Source organism: Rana temporaria, chromosome 6 (assembly GCF_905171775.1).
Source record: "Rana temporaria chromosome 6, aRanTem1.1, whole genome shotgun sequence".
Classification (NCBI taxonomy): domain Eukaryota; kingdom Metazoa; phylum Chordata; class Amphibia; order Anura; family Ranidae; genus Rana; species Rana temporaria.
Window position 1 is genome coordinate 213,653,801 of NC_053494.1, and position 20,836 is coordinate 213,674,636.

The 20,836-nt window shown below is 46.0% G+C and overlaps 1 protein-coding gene across 1 annotated transcript in view; it reads left to right on the plus strand.

The window, feature by feature from the left end:
• Nucleotides 1–20,836, plus strand: part of CNTNAP5 (contactin associated protein family member 5) — a 373,233-nt gene that overhangs the window by 203,765 nt on the left and 148,632 nt on the right. The window contains exon 12 of the mRNA XM_040358233.1: nt 2,961–3,161. Within this exon, the coding sequence (XP_040214167.1) occupies nt 2,961–3,161 (201 nt within the window). The remainder of the gene's footprint in view (nt 1–2,960; nt 3,162–20,836) is intronic.

Here is a 20,836-nt window from a genome sequence, read left to right on the forward strand (position 1 = left end):
TTGGACAAAGGACTAGAAGAAAGCGAGTCATAAAGGCGCAGCATTAGCCCAGAATGAAGACATTGTCACCTTTGCATTAGAAAGACGTTTAAGCGGCTCTTAAAAATGTTCTTTTCCCCCAGATGAATTCACCTTTTGCATGGGTGGACTGAGCCATGAATCCTGCGATATTTACTGCCCGGCTCCTTTTCTTTCTCTTCGGCGGTTTTCCAGGAGCGCTGCGGAATGGTACCCGGTGAAGGGTGATAAAATAATATCTCTCCGGCTTAATGGCGGCAAATGATATTAAAGCGAGAGGGATAATGAGGAGAGGAAGGTTATCTTAGTTTATATGTTCCATAAATCTGGAAGGGCTCTGTGATAGCTTTGCATTCTCTGCCATCCATTACCTATTTAGTCGGGGGGGGGGGTGAGAAAATGCATGCATCAGGGACGGGGCTATTCTGATGAAGGTAGACTGAACAGACCTTGTGAAGGGTATCTTTGTAGAAAAGGACTAATAAAAATGTTTTTCAAATTTAAAATATAAACTAACTGGATGAAGCATAGTGGTTATAAACCCCTAAAATGAAAAATGAAGAAAGAATATCCTTCTATAATGTGTACTTGTCACTATCCAAAGCACTGAGTGTAATTTATGTCTTTTCTCTCTCCTCCCTCTGCTATCTGCATGAGTCACTCCTGACAGTCTAAGCCACAGGTGTCAAACACAAGGACCACGGGCCGAATCCGGCCCTCCAGGTCATTTCATGTGGCCCTAACACCCTCCTCGTCTCTGCCCCCCAATGGCCCCCACCTGGTCTCAGCAGTCAGCAGCAGAAAGGACAGGACTCCTCCACTTCTGCACTTCTCTCCACTTCTGCACTTCACTAACTCGTGTATAGTCGGGCAGGCTTGGCTACTCTCGCGCTCACGTCCTGGACGTCCAGGACATGAGCGCGAGAGGGGCCGAGCCTGCCCGACTATACACGAGTGTACTGCGCTCGGTATATGCCGGCGCAGTGTTCAAACTCGGCGCGGGAAAGCGGGTATCGGCATATATCGCGCACCCACGATTTGCCCTGATTTTCAGGGCAAAAAAGTGCGCGGTATACGCCGATAAATACGGTACATTTTTATATAAATTGATTGCTATTCTTTTCAAATACAATTTTCGCTGCAAAAAGGGATTTTTGTATTTTCCCTTCAATACAACAAATTGGGATGTGCAGCTTATGTATAGGTGTTATCTATTCTATGTTATTATTATTATTATTATTATTATTGAAAGGCGGTTAGAGTTCCCCCATAGATATCAATGCATTGATAGGCTATAGTTCCCCTATACTAATAATGCATTATAAGGCGGTTAGAGTTCCCCCTTAGTGATTAATGCTTGTATGATTTTGTATCCTTGAGCTTCTAGGAAAAGCTAGGAACATTGCCATTGTTATTGTGTACTAGGCATAGAATGATAAACATTAGATAAGCTGCAGTAGAAATGAGATATCTGCAGGGCACAAAGAAGATTGCTATATATTAGTCTAGTTTTGGACATACCATATGTGCGTGTGGATGTTTCTGACTACCAATGCATTGGGGATTTTCCATACATCCAGATTGTCCTAAAAACCTGGGTCTAGTTGAACCAGCAACCTTGCAATTATTATACAGGATTTTTATGGCGCCAACAGTTTGTCCAATACTTTACAATATAAAGAGAGAGGGGCAGATCCACAAAGAGAGTACGCCGGCGTATCTACTGATACGCCGGCGTACTTTCAAATTTCCCACGTCATATCTTTGTTTTGAATCCTCAAAACAAGATACGACGGCATCTGGGTTAGATGCCGTACGCCTTCGGATCTTAGATGCAATTCTTCGGCATCCGCTGGGTCTCGTTCCCGTCAGCTAATTTGCATCCTCGATGCGGAAAATATTTCCAAAGATCCACGAACGTACGAGCGGCCGTCGCATTCTTTTACGTTGGCGTATAGTTAAAGCTGCTATCTGGTGGTGTACGCAATGTAAAGTATGGCCGTCGTTCCCGCGTATAATTTAAAAAATTGTATTTCGTTTGTGTAAGTCGTCCGTGAATCGGGCTGGACGTAATTTCCGTCCACGTCAAAACAATGATGTCCTTGCGACGGCGGGAAACTTAGGGACGGCGCATGCGCAGTTCGTTCGGCGCGGGTACACGCTTCATTTAAATGAAACACGCCCCCTAATCGCCGCATTTGAATTGCACGCCATTACGCCGCGAGAGATAGACTACGCCGCCGTAACTTACGATGCAAATTCTTTGTGGATTCAAAGCTTCAAAAAGTAAGTTACAGCGGCGTAGCGTATCTCCCATATGCTGCGCCCATGCAATTCTACGAGGATCTGCCCCAGACAGTACAGTTACAATACAGTTCAAGACAAGAGGGTAAGAGGGCTCTGCTCATAAGAGCTTACAATCAAATGGGGAGGGGCGAGTCATACAAAAGGTAACAACTGTGAAAGATGAGCTGATAGATGAATTAAAAGTTCAGTTGTTAGTTGGAGGTGTGATAGGCTATCCTGAAAAGATGAGTTTTCAAGGATCGCCTAAAGGTGGCCAGAGTTGGACAGAGCCAGATAGATTGAGATGGAGTTCCAGAGGATGGGAGAGGCTCTAGAGAAGTCCTGGACTTGAATATGGGAGGAGGAGACTAGGGGAGCTAGAGAGCAGGAGGTCATGGAAGAGTGGAGAGGACGGGTGATATTTGGAGACAGAGTTGGTGATGTAGTTTGAGTTTTGAATGGCTTTGTATGATGTTGTTAGTATTTTGAATTGAATTTCCTGGGCAATCAGAGGCCAGTGGAGGGGGATTGGCAGAGAGGGGTAGCAGACAAAGAGGTGACCTTCAAAAAAGTTTGGTGCACTCAGTTACACAAATGTCAATATTCGAGTATGTGTTGTCGCTTCAACGCTGAATATGTTTAAATGTTTTCTACAGAAGAGAAAATCTGGACCGTCTCCGAGCACAACATCACCGATCCAACGCCTGTACGGGGATCAATTTCCAGGAGGCCGTACTCCGCCATTCTTAACTACAGTGCCAGCGCTGAACAGCTGGAGGCCATGATCAACGGCGTGGAATACTGCGAACAGGAAGTGGTCTATCACTGCAAACATTCACGGCTGCTCCATTCTTCTAGTAAGTAAAACTAAAAAGAAAATCCCTGCTTAATTCTCTTTTATCTGGTTATGTTATCTACTGGATTTTGTTTAATATTACGTTTTGTGTACTCCAATGTTTAGCTATAGAAATAGGATGAGGTATCAGAGCTCATCCATTGGGTATATATATATGTGAAAAAAAAATTTGTCTTTAATGGTGCTTCTTGCTCCTCTTGGGATGGATTTTCTGGCTTTTCTTTGGTTGTTTTTCTTATGGTTCTCTTTAGGTTGGGCGTTCTATTTTCTCATGGGCTAGTTTTTATGCTTCTCTGTTTGGGCTGAGCATTATGTTTACCCTCAGAGATTTTTTCTCAAACAATAGGTGCTAGAACTCAACCACGACTCCCCCAACCCCCCCCCCCCCACACACACACACACACTCCCTCCAAATCACATCAAATAGTGGGTGTGGTCAGTCAAATTTCACGAACAGTAGGAGGGTCTTAAAGGGGCATTATATACCAGGATTGCATTCGATACAGAGTATAAAGTTCAGGGGGTTACACACAGAGTGCAAAGCTGTCACTTGTAAACACAGAAACCAGACTTATGATTGTGGTGAGCAGGCACCAAAGGGTCTGAGCCAGAGGTGGTGGAACTGAGTTCCACCAAGTTCCACCTGAAAAAAAGCCATGTTTAGGCTTCATTTCCACTGGCGTTTTTACAGCCACTTTTCTGAGCGTTTTTTACAGCTTAAAAACGCCTGTCCATGTTATTCTATGGCATCATGCCCACATAGGCGTTTTTGAGCTGCAAATGGCATAGGCGTTTTTGAGGTGTAAAAAAAACGCGGGACCAGGGCATTCTGTGGCTCCAGCAATAGAGCTGTAAAAACGCCAGGCATTAAACGCTCAAAAATGTGCGAAAACGCTCAAAAACGCTACCGTGGTGTTTTTGAGCTCCAGCTCACAAAAAAAATATATTTTTTTTTTTTTTACAAAATAAATATGGACAGGTGTTTTTAAGCTGTAAAAAAAGGCTAACAACAGTGGCTGTAAAAACGCCAGTGGAAATGAAGCCTTACCCTTAAATTGTTTATTATGACTATTTATTTTTTGGATGGCTAGTATGATTTCTCCCACGTTGTTTTTATGTTTCTTTTCCAGTTGGATATTCAGTTTTTTCTTGGGCTGGTTTTTAGTATTCCTTCATGGCTGGAGTTGTTTTTTTATAACTTTTTTTAGTTGGGTGCTCTGTATTCTCTTGGCTTATTTTTTATGTTTCTGTTGGTGTTGGGCATTAAGGTTTTCTCTTAGCTTGTTTTGTTTTTATGGTTCTCGTTCAGTTGGATATTCAGGGCCAAATCTTCAAAGGAGATACGCAGGCGGAACTGCTGTTCAGCCTGCGTATCCCTGTGCCTATCTTTGGAACTGATCCTCAGAAGCAGTTTTCCAAAGATAGTCAGAAGATCCGACATCTGTAATAGACTTACACTGTCGGATCTTAGAATGCAGTACCGCATCCGCCGCTGGGGGCATTTCGAGTCGAAATGCCGCTTTGCGTATGCAAATGAGTACTTAAGCAGATCCACAAAGCTTTTTAGCTTTGTGTTTTCTGCGTAAGTTACGTTTTGCATATGTAAAATTAGGGATGCTTTTACAAGGCCTAAACTGTTTAGACCTTGTAAAAACAAACCTTTTTTTCGATCGCCGCGTTTTTTTTGAAATTTCAAATTTTTTTTCCCGGCGCGTATTTTTTTTTTTACCCGACGCAACTTTATTGTCCCGTCGCGATCCACAAAGCCCGGCGTAAAGTACGTTCGCGCGATGCACGTCGGGAAAAATGACGTCACACGCATGCGCCGAACGTCCGGCGCGGGAGCGCGCCTCATTTGAATAGGAATCGCCCCCTCGAGCAGACGACCGCCTTGCGACGGAGGCACTTAGGTTACACGGCGTGTAATTTCTAGGTAAGTGCTTTGTGGATCGGGCACTTAGGTAGAAATTTAACGCCTGTGTAACTTAACTGCTGAAAGTTAAGTTAGGCAGCTTTTTTGAAGATTTGGCCCAAAGTTTTTTCTTGGGGTGGGTTTTAGGATTCCTTCAGGGCTGGATGTTTATTTGTAGCTTGGGTTGGTTTTTATGGTTCTCTTTGGGCTAAGTTTTTTTTTTGTTTGATTGGATGCTCTTTTTTTTTTGATTGGATGCTCTGTTTTCTCTTGGGTTATTTTTTATGTTTCTGTTTGTGTTGGGCATTAAGGTGACATTTCTCTTAGTTTGGTTTGTTTTTATGGCTCTAGTTCAGTTGGATGTTTTGTTTTCTCATGGGTTGTTGATTATAGTTTTATTTGCATTGGGCATTACTCTTTTCTTCTGGGCTGTTTTTTTATGGTTCTTTTTGCATTGGGTTTCAATGTTTTTTGTGGTTCTTTTTGCATTGGGTTTCAATGTCTTTTGTTCATAATTTTTTTGGTTCTTTTATGGTTCTATTTTAGTTAGATATTACATTTTCTCCTGGGAATGCTTTTTTTTAAGATTATCTCGGGGATGGGTGTTCTGTTTTCTCTTGGGTTCTGTTTTGGGATTGAGGCTGGGTTCACACTTGAGAACACAGCGGCTCACAGCAGGAGTCCGATGCATCTCTATTCACCGTTTCAGGCCCGATCTCTGCCCGAATGTTTGGCTGAATTCGGACCTGAAATGGACCAAAAGACGCAAAAAGACGCACAGGACTCCTGTGCAGTTTGCTTCGAAGCTGCTGCGGAGATGTGTGAACTGGCTCCATAGAGAGCCAGTCACAAATCCCTGCTATGCAAATTGGATCTGCATTCAATTCGCATAGGTGAGAACCCAGCCTTAATGTTTTATCTTGGGTTTTCTAAAATTCGATTTCAGTTATATGTTACGTTTTTTCTTGGGATGGTTTAAAAACATTCTATCTGAGCTGGGTGTTCTGTTTTCTCTTGGACTGGTTTTATAGTTCTTTATGAGTTGAGTGATTGAGCGTGAGTGTGTTTTTTTTATTACGTCTCTTTGGCTTGGGTGTTACGTTCCCTCTTGTGTTGATGTTTTTGCTTCTTCTTGGGTTGACTGTTTTTTTTTTTCTTCAGGGGTCTTTTATGGTGCTTTCTCTCTGGAGGAAGCACCCAACCTACATTATATGTAGAGGCCAACATACTGATGGCCCATTGGTTTATACAGACTTTAGCTACTGAGTGGTATGTTTACCCTTGAGTTGTTTTTTTTTTTTTTAAATAACAACCATGTTATACTTACCTCCACTGTGCAGCTCGTTTTGCACAGAGTGGCCCCGATCCCTGTCTTCTGGGGTCCCTCGGCGGCTGTCTCGGCTCCTCCTCGCAAAAGCTTTCCACCTTCATGCGAGCTCGCAGAGTGGCCCCCGATCCCTGTCTTCTGGGGTCCCTCGGCGGCTGTCTCGGCTCCTCCTCGCAAAAGCTTTCCACCTTCATGCGAGCTCGCATTGTGGAAAGCTTTTTCGAGCGCGCTCCCGTAATACAGCGGCGGCCATAGCTGACGACTGTATCACTCCGCCCCACCCCCCGGCACGCCGCGTCATCCGCTATGATTGACATCAGCGCCGGCCAATGGCTGCGCTGCTATCAATCTGTCCAGCCTAGCCAATCAACGGCCAGGCCGGGAACCGAAGAGGATCACGTGGATGCGCACGGGACTTTCGAGGGGTCAGGTAAGTAAAACGGGGGTTCGGGAGGGGGGCAGTACCGTCGGATGTTTTTTCACCTTAATGCTTAGGATGAATTAAGGTGAAAAAACATTTACCTTTACAACCCCTTTAAGTGGAGGGGACGTATATATATATATATGTCGATCTGCCCACACGAGCCATTCTGCCGACGTACAGGGCTGGACTGGGACAAAAAATTGGCCCTGGACTTCATCCAGACTGGCCCACTTTGACAGGTCTCTCCCATAGCTGCCGGCCACCTGAACCCCCTCTCCCCCTTCACTAGCCATTCTACTTTATTAGATACTGGTACTCTTATAGGCAGTACCAGTGGGGAAGCTAGACATTATTTCACCCGGGGCAAAGAATCAGTTCGGTGCCCCCCCCCCCCCTTATGGGACAAGATTAGGCAGAAGTGAGAAACTCCCAGGCCATAGCTGTTGAGTCAGCTATCTGTCCCCTCCCTCATGTTTCTTTGTTCCCCCCAGGTAAGCGCTGCAGGAAGGGAGAGACAGAGGAGCGGAGGGGGGCAGCGGTCCGCTGTCACTGAAGCCGGCCCACTGAGCCATCGGCCCACCGGGAAACTCCCTGTAGTCCCAATGGCCAGTCCATCCCTGCCGACATATATTTACTTTAGGCGGTCGGGAAATGGTTCACCCGAATAGTTCAGCTTCTTTAACTTCTAAAAAACTTTGCATCTTTTTCTGTGGTTTTCTGGCGACCGTCTCGTCCAGGAGGCCTCATTAGGAATACAAGATGTAATGATACAAGTCAATAGGTAATGAGATACTTACTTCTCCTCAGCTCCCGAAATCTGAGTTTCTGAACAAAGACAAGAATCTCATTTAAAATAAATTTCATGCAAAGCTCTGTCTGGTTAGTTATGGTTGTTAAGAGATTGAATAACATTTGCAGTACTTCTCTGCTATTCTTTCCCAGCGTGAGGCCAATATTTAATTTACAGGTACTGCATGCTAAGTTTGTGCAATCCACTTTGGATGATAAAGCATTGATGAGGCAAGGCGGATGCTGGAAGGGTTCTTGATCGGCAGCTGCAGCATTAAGGAGATAATTGAGATGATACACTTGTACTATCGTCAAACAAAAAGGCACAATACACCTAAGGGCTTGTCCTCACGTGAAATTTGGGGGTGGTGAAACCTCACGATTTTGTTACAATGTTTTGCATGTGCTTTGCATTAAAAATAAAATATATTTTTTTTTAACCACTTATACCCCCTTCCTGCCCAGGCGAAATTTCAGCTTTCAGCACTGTCACGCTTTAAATTACAATTGCGCGGTCGTGCGACGTGTCTCCCGAACAAAATTTACGTCCTTTTTTTCCCCACAAATAGAGCTTTCTTTTGGTGGTATTTGATCACCTCTGTGGTTTTTATTTTTTGCGCTACAAACAAAAAAAAAAAGAACGACATTTTTTTTACTTTTTGCTATAATACATATCCAATTAAAAAAAATAAAAAAATATATTTTTTTCTCAGTTTAGGCCGATACGTATTCTTCAATGTATTTTTGGTAAAAAAAAAATCGCAATAAGCGCATGGTGATTGGTTCACTCAAAAGTTATAGCGCCTACAAAATAGATAGAATTTATGGCTATTTTTGTTATTATAATTTTTTTTAGTAATGACGGTTATCTGCGATTTTTGTCAGGGCTGCGATATTACGGCGGACACATCGGACACTTTTGACACATTTTTGGGACCATTCACATTCATACATCGAACAGCGCTGTAAAACTGCACGGATTACTGTATAAATGTGACTGGCAGGGAAGGGGTTAACACTAGGGGCGATCAAGGGGTTAAATGTGTTCCCTGCTAGGTGATTATTTCTGTACAGAGATTCACGTCCCTGGCCCTGTGACTGCTGATCGCGGGAACCTGGCGGACATCGCAGCCGCCAAGCACGCGCATCGACACCTGAGTGACGCGGCGGGCAGTCGCGCTCCGGCGGCACACGCGTGCGCCCCCCAGTGGCCGGGAGGAGCCAAGGATGCCAATAGACGGCCTCCCGGACATATAGAGCCACCTTGTGGCCATCAAATTACAATGGCCCGGGTCTCAAGAAGTTAATTGGTTGAACTAGATGGACTTTTGACTTTTTTTTTCAACCTGACGAACTATATAATCTATGTAAAGAATTGACTTTATAACCACGGGCAAACCAACTTTATCATTAGCATCACATCCCTTAGTTAAATAGATCGTAAGAGATTAAATGGGATTTTTAACCACTTGACCACTGGGCACGTAAACCCACTTAATAACCAGACCAATTTTCAGCTTTCGGTGCTCTCACAATTTGAATGACAATTACTCAGTCATACAACAACCAAATGAAATTTTCATCCTTTTTTTCACACAAATAGAGCTTTCTTTTGGTGGTATTTAATCACCGTTGTTTTTTTTTGCGCTATAAGAGAAAAAAGACTAAAAAATTCTGTAAAAAAAAGAATTTTTCTTTGTTTCTGTTATAAAATTTAGCAAATTTAGTATTTTTTCTTCATTCTTTTGCATAGATGTGAAAGATGAAGTTACGCCGAGTAAATAGATACCCAACATGTCACCCTTCAAAATTGCACACACTCATGAAATGGCGCTAAACGTCGCTACTTAAAAATCCCCATAGGCGACGTTGCAGGGTAGTGTGGGGTATTGCAGAGTAGTGTGGGGTATTGCAGAGTAGTGTGGGGTATTGCAGAGTATTGTGGGGTATTGCAGGGTAGTTTGGGGTATTGCAGAGTAGTGTGGGGTATTGCAGAGTAGTGTGGGGTATTGCAGAGTAGTGTGGGGTATTGCAGAGTATTGTGGGGTATTGCAGAGTAGTCTTAGTATGGGGCAGGGATGGATGGCTGGATCTGTGACTGCATTTGTCACAGATCCAGCCCACAGCACTCGTGCTGCATCCGCTCTCTCCCCTCTCCTCTCACACAGTACCGTTCAGTACAGAGAGGGGAGGGAGGAACCAGCGTCATCACATGACGCCGGTTTGTTTACAAGTGATCACTCCGTCATTGGACAGAGCGTTCACGTGGTAAACCGACGCTATCAGCGGACGCGGTAAAACATCGCTATTTTACCGCGATTTTAAGGCTCCGCTATAGGCGTATCCAGTGTGAAAGGGGTCTAATGAAGAAATATCAGTGGCTGTCCTAGCTTCATTCAGCAAGAGCCCACAGCGTAGCACTCACCGCATGTCACTGGAGAGCACATTGAACACATTTCATAAGTGGTCAGAAACTTGTAAATAACTCATGAAAGACCCTCTTCCTATTGAAAAAACAAAAGTTGGATTCAAAATGGCTGACTTCAAAATGGCCGCCATGGTCACCACCCATCTTGAAAAGTTTCCCCCATCACATATACTAATGTGCCACAAACAGGAAGTTAATATCACCAACCATTCCCATTTTATTAAGGTGTATCCATATAAATGGCCCACCCTGTATATATACATGTAATAATTGCATCACAAGTCAATTAGAATCATGTAATATATACACAGGCCCAGATTCTCAAAGGGCTTACGACGGCGCAGTGCCATGTATGTACGCCGTCGTAAGTCCTAATCTGGCCCGTCGTATCTATGCGACTGATTCTTAGAATCAGTTACGCATAGATATCCATTAGATCCGACAGGCGTAAGTCTCTTACGCCGTCGGATCTAAACTGCAATTTTTTTTGTTGCCCGCTAGGTGGCGCTTCCGTCGATTTCCGCGTCAAGTATGCAAATTAGCTAGATACGTGCATTCCCGAACGTACGCGCTGCCGACGCAGTGAAGTTACAACATTTACATTAGGCTTTTTCCGGCGTAAAGTTGCCACTGCTATATGAGGCGCAGCCAATGTTAAGTATGGCCGTCGTTCCCGCATCGAAATTAAAAAAAGTTACGTCGTTTGTGTAAGTCGTCCGTGAATGGGGCTGGACGTCATTTACGTTCACGTCGAAACCAATGACGTCCTTGCGACGTCATTTGGAGCAATGCACACTGGGATATTTTACTGACGGCGCATGCGCAGTTCGTTCAGCGCAAGGACGGGCTTCATTTAAATGATACACGCCCCCTACCCGCCGAATTTGAATTCCGCCGGGTGATTTACGCTACGCCGCCGCAACTTTACAGGCAAGAGCTTTGTGAATAAAACTGAAAAACTTGCGGCGGCGTAAAGTAAATCGGATACGTTACGCCGCCGCAGAGATACGCCCAGTGTACAAGAATCTGGGCCACAGCCCCGTACACACGACCAAACATGTCCGCTGAAACTGGTCCGCAGATCAGTTTCAGCGGACATGTTCGGTCGTCTGTACGGCCGACGGGGCAATTTTCCGGCGGATCGGACAGTTTCCAGCGGACAAATGTTTCTTAGCATGCTAAGAAACATGTCAGCTGGAAGCCTGTCCGTTGGACATATTCGGTCGTCTGTACAGACTCACCGGACATGTCCGCTCGGCCGAAAGCCCTCGCATGCGTCGAAGTGATTCGACGCATGCGTGGAAGCATTGACCTTCCAGGGCCGCGCACGTCGCCGCGTCATCGTCGTGGCAACGGCGTGGCCACGTCACTGCGTATCGTGTCCGCACGGATTTCTGTTTGATGGTGTGTACAACCATCAGACAGAAATCCGGCAGCGGACATGTCAGATGAAAACAGTCTGGTGGACCTTTTTGATCGGACAGTCCGTCCGTGTGTACGAGGCCTAATGATTCCTATAAAAAATATACTTTTACTTGACAATTCTATACATACATATGCACACCTATGCAGGTTGCAGTTGATGCATATTCCAGGTGCATTTTGTGTTTTTCTGTACACAAGTTTTTGATCCATTGAAGTCTATGGAACCAAAAACACAACCTGCTGGTCCCTCGCCCTTTTCATAAAATGCACAGATGTGAACATGACTACCATGCAGCTGTGAAGGTACCTCCAGGTAAGCCTTAAAGCGGGGGTTCACCCGAAAACATTTTTTTAACATTAGATTGAGGCTAATTTTACTAAGCAGAATCGGGTGTTTTTTTTTAAATCAATGCAGTACTTACCGTTTTAGAGATCGATGTTCTCCGCAGCTTCCGGGTATGGTCTTCTGGACTGGGCATTCCTATTTGATTGACAGCCTTCCGACGGTCGCATACAGCGCGTCACGAGTTGGTGAACTCTATATGGCGCCTGCGCACCGACGTTCGGCTACTTTCGGGAACTTGTGACGCGCTGTATGCGACTGTCGGAAGGCTGTCAATCAAATAGGAACGCCCAGTCCCGCAGCCCATACCCGGAAGACGCGGAGAACATTGATCTCTAAAACGGTAAGTACTGCATTGATTTAAAAAAAACACACCCGATTCTGCTTAGTAAAATTTGCCTCAATCTAATGTTAAAAATAGATTTTTTCGGTGAACCTCCGCTTTAATCTAGGCTTACCTTAGGTAAAAGCGGTTATAAAGGGTTTACAGCCACTTTGCCCAGGGGTGGACTGGCCATTGGGACTACAGGGAGTTTCCCGGTGGGCCGATGGCTCAGTGGGCCGGCTTCAGTGACAGCGGACTGCCGCCCTCCTCTGCTCCTCTGTCTCTCCCTTCCCACAGCGCTCACCTTCTCTCCCTCCCCGCAGCCCTCACCTGGGGGGAACAGAGAAGCAGGGGGAGGACCAGAGGAGTGGGGGGGGGGGGACAGAGGAGCATGGGGGGGACAGAGGAGCAAGGGGGAGGGGACAGACAGCTGACTCAGCAGCTATGGCCTGGGAGTTTCTCACTTCTGCCTAATCTTGTCCCATAAGGGGGGGGGCACCGAACTGATTCTTTGCCCCGGGTGAAATAATGTCTAGCTTCCCCACTGGTACTGCCTATAAGAGTACCAGTACCAGCCGTTCTACTCTAATAAAGTAGAACGGCTAGTGGCTAGTGAAGGGGGAGAGGGGGTGCGGGTGGCCGGGGGGGGGGTGCGGGAGTTGCCCAGCTGCCATGGGAGAGACCTGTCAAAGTGGGCCAGTCTGGATGAAGTCCAGGGCCAAATTTCTGTCCCAGTTCAGCCCTGACTTTGCCTGTTTGAGATTTGGCCCCCGGTAGATGGCGTTTGGCTTCGACCAGTGCGGAGAATCATTTTTTCTGCGCACAGAATGCTTTTGGTCACCCTGCGTCTTCCTATGAATGGGATTCTCAACTTCAAGGATTCGTTTTGTGCACAGAAAACCTGTAAAAAGCTAGAAAATAACAGATCCATTGTATACAGTCTCATCTGATAAACTTGAGAAAGCCGGTATTGTATGTCCAGACATTGTAAAGGAACTTTCTCTACAAATCAAACCAATGTGCTTTCTCTTCTCTTGATAAGAACGATGATCCTGAGTCAGTCCGGTGCTGAATGCACAAGTGAATGAAGACAGATCGTCACCGATGACTCCTCATCCTTGGGTAGAGACCTAGAATAGTTTATTTGCCCAGGGTGACCTTTTATGTGGTTTTCTAAGTGTCTTTTTTTCTGAGTTCTGTTGATTGTGCCGTCAGAATCCGGGAGAAAAGCTATTGATTTAAAGTGCAATTTTCAGAATTGAGTGCCGCCTGGCCTCTGTTGTGTTGTTTCTGTGTTCTGTGATGTGATAATTGGTCTGAATGTTACATGATAAGAGATAGGAGTGCTGTAGGGGCCGACTAACTGTAATCAGCTGTAGGTTTGCTACAGCTAAATTACACCTCTGAAATGTTGGCGCACTCCAAATTATCGCCATTGCTCACTTTGAAGCTTACAGCTTTTCTGTTAATTTATAGCCCAGAGGTATCTCTCTCTCACTTATGAATGGAATGCCATATTGTGTGTTGGAGTATTTAAAATCATTTTCGGTCCATATATTCAAGACAAACAACCCTTGGTTCTTTTCCAAAGAGAGAGATAAAGAGAGAGAGAGAGAGAGAGAGAGAGAGAGAGGCTTTATTGGAAGGTTGGGCTTAGGGTTAGAGTTAGGGTTAGGTTTAGGGTTTAGGATTAGGGGTTTGGGTTAGGGGGTTAGGGTTAGAGGGTTAGGGTTAGGTTTAGGGGTTAGGATTAGGGGTTAGGGTTAGGGGGTTAGGGTTAGAGGGTTAGGGTTAGGTTTAGGGGTTAGGGTTAGGGGGTTAGGGTGGTTAGGGTTAGAGTTTCCCATTGAAGAATAATGCTAGGACTCAGGAATTGGAACAGGGACCTCAAAGGTCAGAAGACGGGTTCCCAGAGGTCAAAGGTCACGGAAGCAGGAAATGTATCAGAATACAGTCTATTTCTTTGCCATGTTGCTTTTCCTGATGAAGCCTTGCTTTGAGGTGAAACATGTTGGGTTAAGGGATTTTTGTGGTTTTTAATTATTTTTCTTTATTTTTATTATGGGCATTTATATATATTCGGGGCATTGTGGATTTAGTTGTAGGAGGAAAAGGGAGATTTGTGTGGACTAGTGGAGATAGCGGATTGATATATGTGAATTATTTTCCAAGGCTGGAAGGGTCCTGTGATATATCGTATATACTCGAGTATAAGCCGACCCGAATATAAGCCGAGGCACCTCATTTTACCACAAAAAACTGGGAAAACATATTGACTTGAGTATAAGCCTAGGGTGTCCATCTGCATGCCTCACTGTGCCTCACTTTGCTTCACTGTGTCCATGTGCATGCCTCACTGTGCCCATGCCTCACTGTGACCATGCCTCACTGTGACCATGCCTCACTGTGCCCATGCCTCACTGTGCCCATGCCTCACTGTGTCCATGCCTCACTGTGCCCATGCCTCACTGTGTCCTTGCCTCACTGTGTCCATGTGCATGCCTCACTGTGTCCATGCCTCACTGTGTCCATGCCTCACTGTGTCCATGCCTCACTGTGTCCATGCCTCACTGTGTCCATGCCTCACTGTGTCCATGCCTCACTGTGCCCATGCCTCACTGTGTGCATGCCTCACAGTGTCCATGCCTCACTGTGTCCATGCCTCACTGTGTCCATGCCTTACTGTGTCCATGACTAGACTTACGTTTAACATGGGAGTCTATGGAAGTGGTGCCCGGCTTTGAAAAATCAGTGCTCCCCGGCCGTAGGTCCCCCAGACAGCAAACGTTACACATTTGTAGAGGAAGAGTGTGCCAAGTTTCGTATATACTCGAGTATCAGCCGACACAAATATAAGCAGAGGCACCTAATTTTACCACAAAAAAATGGGAAAACCTATTGACTCGAGTATAAGTCTAGGGTGTCCATCTGCATGCCTCACTGTGTGCATGCCTCACTGTGTCCATGACTAGACTTACATTTAACATGGGAGTATATAGAAGGGGTGCCCAGGTTTGAAAAATTGGTGCTCCCCGGCCGTAGGTCCCACTAGACAGAAAACACTTGTAGAGGAGAACTGTGGCTACATATGTGCCAAGTTTCGGGTTCAGGGGACCTACGGCCGGCCGGTACCGGGTCCCCAAAATTATCGGAGAAATTACTGTTTAACATAGGAGTCTATGGAAAGGGGTACCAGACTTTGAAAAATCGGTGCTCTACGGCCGTAGGATCCCCGGGCAACAAACTTTGCACACTTGTAGAGGAAGGGTGGGGCTACATGTGTGCCAAGTTTACGGCCGGCCGGAATCGGGTTCCCAAAACCAGACGCAAAAAGGTGACTCGAGTATAAGCCGAGGGGGGCATTTTCAGCACAAAAAAATGTGCTGAAAAACTCGGCTTATACTCGAGTATATACGGTATTTGATTTTGATGGGCATCTGAGCCTTTTAGTAATCACAGTAAACCTTAGTATCAATCCAAGCCTTTGGCCTGGACCCTGACCCCTTCACTTAGGGGTGTACTCACTTTTGTTGCCAGCGGTTTAGACATTAATGGCTGTGTGTTGAGTTATTTTGAGGGGAGAGGAAATGTACACTGTTATACAAGCTGTACACTCACTACACAACATTACACAGAAAATTGGAAATGGCGGCGATGCTTCGCTCAGGCACGTTACCGTGCCCGTATGACCTCACCTTCCAAAGTTGCTACAAACTAACTTTGGGCAATTATAAAACATTCCCGCAGCCAGAGCAACCTGTGATCTGAGAGAAAGTAACAGGTACATTAACAGCTTAAGGACCGCCTCCTGCACATATACGTCGGCAGAATGGCACGGCTGGGCACAAGCACGTACCTGTACGTCCTCTTTAAGTGCCCAGCCGTGGGTCGCGGGCACGCGCCCGCGGCTCGGTCCGAAGCTCCGTGACCGCGGGACCCGCGAACACGATCGCCGCTGGAGTCCCTCGCTGAAGAAAGGGGAGAGCTGTGTGTAAACACAGCTTCCCCGTTCTTCACTGTGGCGTCGTCATCGATCGCGTGTTCCCTTTTATAGGGAAACACAATCGATGTCGTCACACCTACAGCCACACCCCCTACAGTTAGAAACACAAATGAGGTCACAATTAACCCCTTCAGCGCCCCCTTGTGGTTAACTCCCAAACTGCAATGGTCATTTTCACAGTAAACAATGCATTTTTTGCTGTGAAAATGACAATGGTCCCAAAAATGTGTAAAAATTGTCCGAAGTGTCCGCCATAATGTCGCAGTCACGAAAAAAATCGCTAATCGCAGCCATTAGTAGTAAAAATGTTTTTTATAAAAATGCAATAAAACTATCCCCTATTTTGTAAACGCAATAAATTTTGCGCAAACCAAGCTTATTGCGTTTTTCTTTACCAAAAATAGGTCGAAGAATACGTATCGGCCTAAACTGAGGAATTTTTTTTTTATTATTATATTTTTGGGGGATATTTATTATAGCAAAAGGTAAAAAATATTGCATTTTTTTCAAAATTGTCGCTCTATTTTTGTTTATAGCACAAAAAAAAAAAAACGCAGAGGTGATCAAATACCACCAAAAGAAAGCTCTATTTGTGGGGGAAAAAGGACGCCAATTTTGTTTGGGAGCCACGTGGCACGACCGCGCAATTGTCAGTTAAAGCGATGCAGTGCCGAATCGCAAAAACTGGCCAGGTCCTTTAGCTGCCTAAAGGTCCGGGTCTTAAGTGGTTAAAATTAATTTAAACAGAAGGCTCCGCGTGCTTCGGAGGCAGTTGGAGGCCGCGTTATGGCGACCGGGTACTATGATGTAAAACCGACGCTCGGTTACGGGATCATGAAATAATATTCTGATTCCATAAGACAGTTGTTCGGGTTTCATTTGATGCAATGATGCCCCGGGACGGCGGTTTGTTTTCATGGAGGGAAGGAAAGCAGAGTCATGAGGAATCACCGGCGGAGAGGAGGGGTCTCAGCATGATGCGGACCGACAGCCGATGTAATAGAGGCCGTGCGCGGTCACACCCTCGTCTGTTCCAATCTGTCTCCAGGCACGCACGCTGGAGCTGTGCGCGGTGCCCGTGCACGGAGGGCTAGTAACAAGACAAATTGTCCTGACAGTTAGGAATTAGGCTTGTCCAGCACAGCACCTTCCACACTGATCCTGCATACATACATACATTAATAGAAAGCGGAGGGGGGGGGGCTGCAGGAGGGGTGGCAGGTCGCCGATAGCAAATGCAAGATAAAGTGACGGCAAAGCTGAACTCTGGGATAGGCAAATATTGTCTAAATACAAGAGATGTGTGTTTTTTACTTTAACCACCTCAATACCGCGCACTTAATCCCCCTTCCTGCCCAGGTCAATTTTCAGCTTTCAGCACTGTCGCACTTTAAATGACAATTGCGCGGTCATACTACACTGTACCCACATTTTTCACACAACAAATAGAGCTTTCTTTTAATGGTATTTATTCACTGGGGCCCAGATTCACAGAGAGCAAGGCGCACATTACGCTGCCATAGAGCGCACACCGTACGGCACTCCAACGTAGCGCTGAGAGGCAAGCATTGCATTCAGCAAGCCAGTGCTCCCAACACTGCACCAGCGTGGCGTGGGTTTCGAAGGCGCACGCCGGCATAGGTGGAAGTGGGCGTGACCCCATGCAAATGATAGGCCGAACGCCAGACAAGTACGTATCACGAACTGCGCATGCACAGTGACGTGGACACATGCACAGCACCCCCCTGCGCCTGCTCACAACCACGCCGGCACAACTGCCTAAGCTACGCCGGATCACTGCGCACGCCGTTAACATAACGTATGCCCAGCCAGACACACGTCCATCGCACAATACGCCGGCTTGTGTTCCCTGGTGCAGACCTGAGCATGTCTATTGCCGGGTTGCACCTCCTTTATGGGGAATAACTTTACGCCGGACGTACAACTTACGCGCATCTCGCGTAGCATGCGCCAGGCACACGCACATTCGTTAATTTGACGTATTTCCCTCATTTGCATGTTTGAATGGCTAATCAATGGGAGCGGCACCATGCGCCCAGCCCATATGTGTGCCCACCCTACGCTGACGTGTGCAAGCTACGTTGGCGGGGTGTAGCCTGTTTTTAGGCGCATGTTGGTTTGTGGGTCTTCCGCACACATACGCCGGCGCACATTGGCACTTACGTCGGCGTAACGTGTCATATGTCGGCATAAGTGCTTTGTGAATCTGGGCCTGGGTTTTTACATTTTTTTTTTGCAAAATAAATGAAAAAAGATCAATCATGAAAAAAAAAAAAATTATATAAAATTATTCAAACAAATAATCTTTCTTCATAAATATCAGCAAACATGTACAGTAGAGTAAATAATGATTTGATCCCCTGCAGATTTTGTAAGTTTGCCCACTTACTAAGAAATGAAGGGTCTATAATTTTATCATAGGTGTATTTTATATGACGGAGACAATATATAAACCAAAAAAACAGAAAAAAAACACGATACAAATGTTGTAAATGGAGTTGCTGTTCAGTGAGTAAAAAATAAGTATTTGATCCCCTACCAACCAACCAAGCAACCTCGCCATCATGGGCAAGACCAAAGAGCTGTCCAAAGACGTCAGGGACAAGATTGTACAGTACCTGTCACCGAGAATGTGTTTCCAGCACGACGGCATTGCGCTGATTCTCGGCGACATGGTGCCGACATCTCGCACTCGCTGGAATAGGAAAAGCACATTCCAGTGAGTGCGTCATAGAAGCGACAGGGATCCGACTTGGATTCCCGCCAATATGAATCATGAGGGGGAACTCCACGCCAAATTTTAAATAAAAAAAACGACATGGGTTCCCCCCCCAGTGGGCATACCAGGCCCTTAAGTCTGGTATGGATTGTAAGGAGAACCCCCTACTCTGAAAAAAACGGCCACAGACCCCGACAACCAACGGCCAGGGTTGTTGGGAAGAGGCCCTGTCTTTATCAACATTGGGACATGGTGCTTTGGGGTGGGGGGCCGCAGGGCGCCCCCTGCCCCAGAGCACCCAACCCCCCCATGTTGAGGGCATGCGGGCTGGTACGGCTCAGGAGGGGGGCGCTCGCTCGTCCCCACTCCTTTCCTGACCGGCCGGGCAGCGTGCTTGGATACGGGTCTGGAATGGATTGTGGGGGGACCCCCACGCCGTTTTTTTGGAGTAGGGAGTTCTCCTTACAATCCATACCAGACTTAAGGGCCTGGTATGCCCCCTAGGGGGGAACCCATGCCGTTTTTTTATTTAAAATTTTGCGTGGAGTTCCCCCTAATGATTCATACCAAACGCTGCGGCTAGAATTGGCGGGAATCCAAGTGAGATCCCTGTCGCTTCTATGACGGCTTTTTCCCCATCGCGGCGAGCCGGCTCGGCGCTGGCTCCCGCGATGGGGCTCGTAGGTGGTCAATCTCGCCGAGAAAGGGAGCGAGATTGACGAAATATTGCGGTCACCTACTGTAGACCTACAAAAGGCTGAAATGGGCTACAAGGTCATCAGCAAGAACCTTGGTGAGAAGGAGACAACTGTTGGAGCGATAATTCCCAAATGGAAGAAATACAAAATAACCATCAATCGCCCTCGGTCTGGAGCTCCATGCAAGATTTCTCCTCATGTGGTGAGAATGGTCATGAGAAAAATGAGGGATCCGCCCAGAACTACACGGGAGGAGCTTGTGAATGATCTCAATGCAGTTGGGACCACAGTCACCAAACAAACCATTGGTAAGACAATACACCGCCATGGATTGAAGTCCTGCAGCGCCCTCAAGGTCCCCCTCCTCAAGAAGACACATGTAGAGGACCATCTGAAGTTTGCTAATGAACATCTAAATGATTCAGAGAAGGATTGGGAGAAAGTGCTGTGGTCAGATGAGACCAAAATTGAGCTCTTTGGCATCAACTCGACTCGCTGTGTTTGGAGGAAGAAAAATGCTGACTATGACCCTAAGAACACCGTCACTACAGTCAACTACGGAGGTGGAAACATGATGCTTTGGAGCCGTTTCTCTGTTAAAGGTCCAGGTCGTCTTTGCCGCATTGAAGGGCCAATGGACGGGGTCATGTATTGTAAAATCTTGGATGAGAACCTTCTTCCCTCAGCCAGAACACTAAAGATGGGTCATGGATGGGTCTTCCAGCATGACAATGACCCAAAACATACCGCCAAGGCAAAAAAGGAGTGGCTCAAAAAGAAGCACATTAAGGTCACAGCCAGTCCCCAGACCTTAATCCTCTAGAAAATGTATGGAGGGAGCTGAAATTTCGAGACAGCCAAGAAACCTTAAGGATTTAGAGAAGATCTGTAAAATAGAAGGGACCAAAATCCCTCCTGAGATGTGTGCAAACCTGATCACCAACTACAAGAAACGTCTGACCTCTGTGCTTCCCAACAAGGGTTTCTCCACCAAGTACTAAGTCATGTTTTGCTTGGGGATCAAATACTTATTTTACTCACTAAACTGCAACTCCATTTATAACATTTGTATCCTGTGTTTATTTTTTTTCTGGATTTTTGGTTGATATTCTGTCTCTTTTATATAAAATACACCTATGATAACAATTTTTAGACCCTTCATTTCTTTGTACTGTAAGTGGGCAAACTTACCCAATCTGCAGGAGATCAAATGATGATTTCCCCCACTGTATATATTGTTACCGTATATACTCGAGTATAAG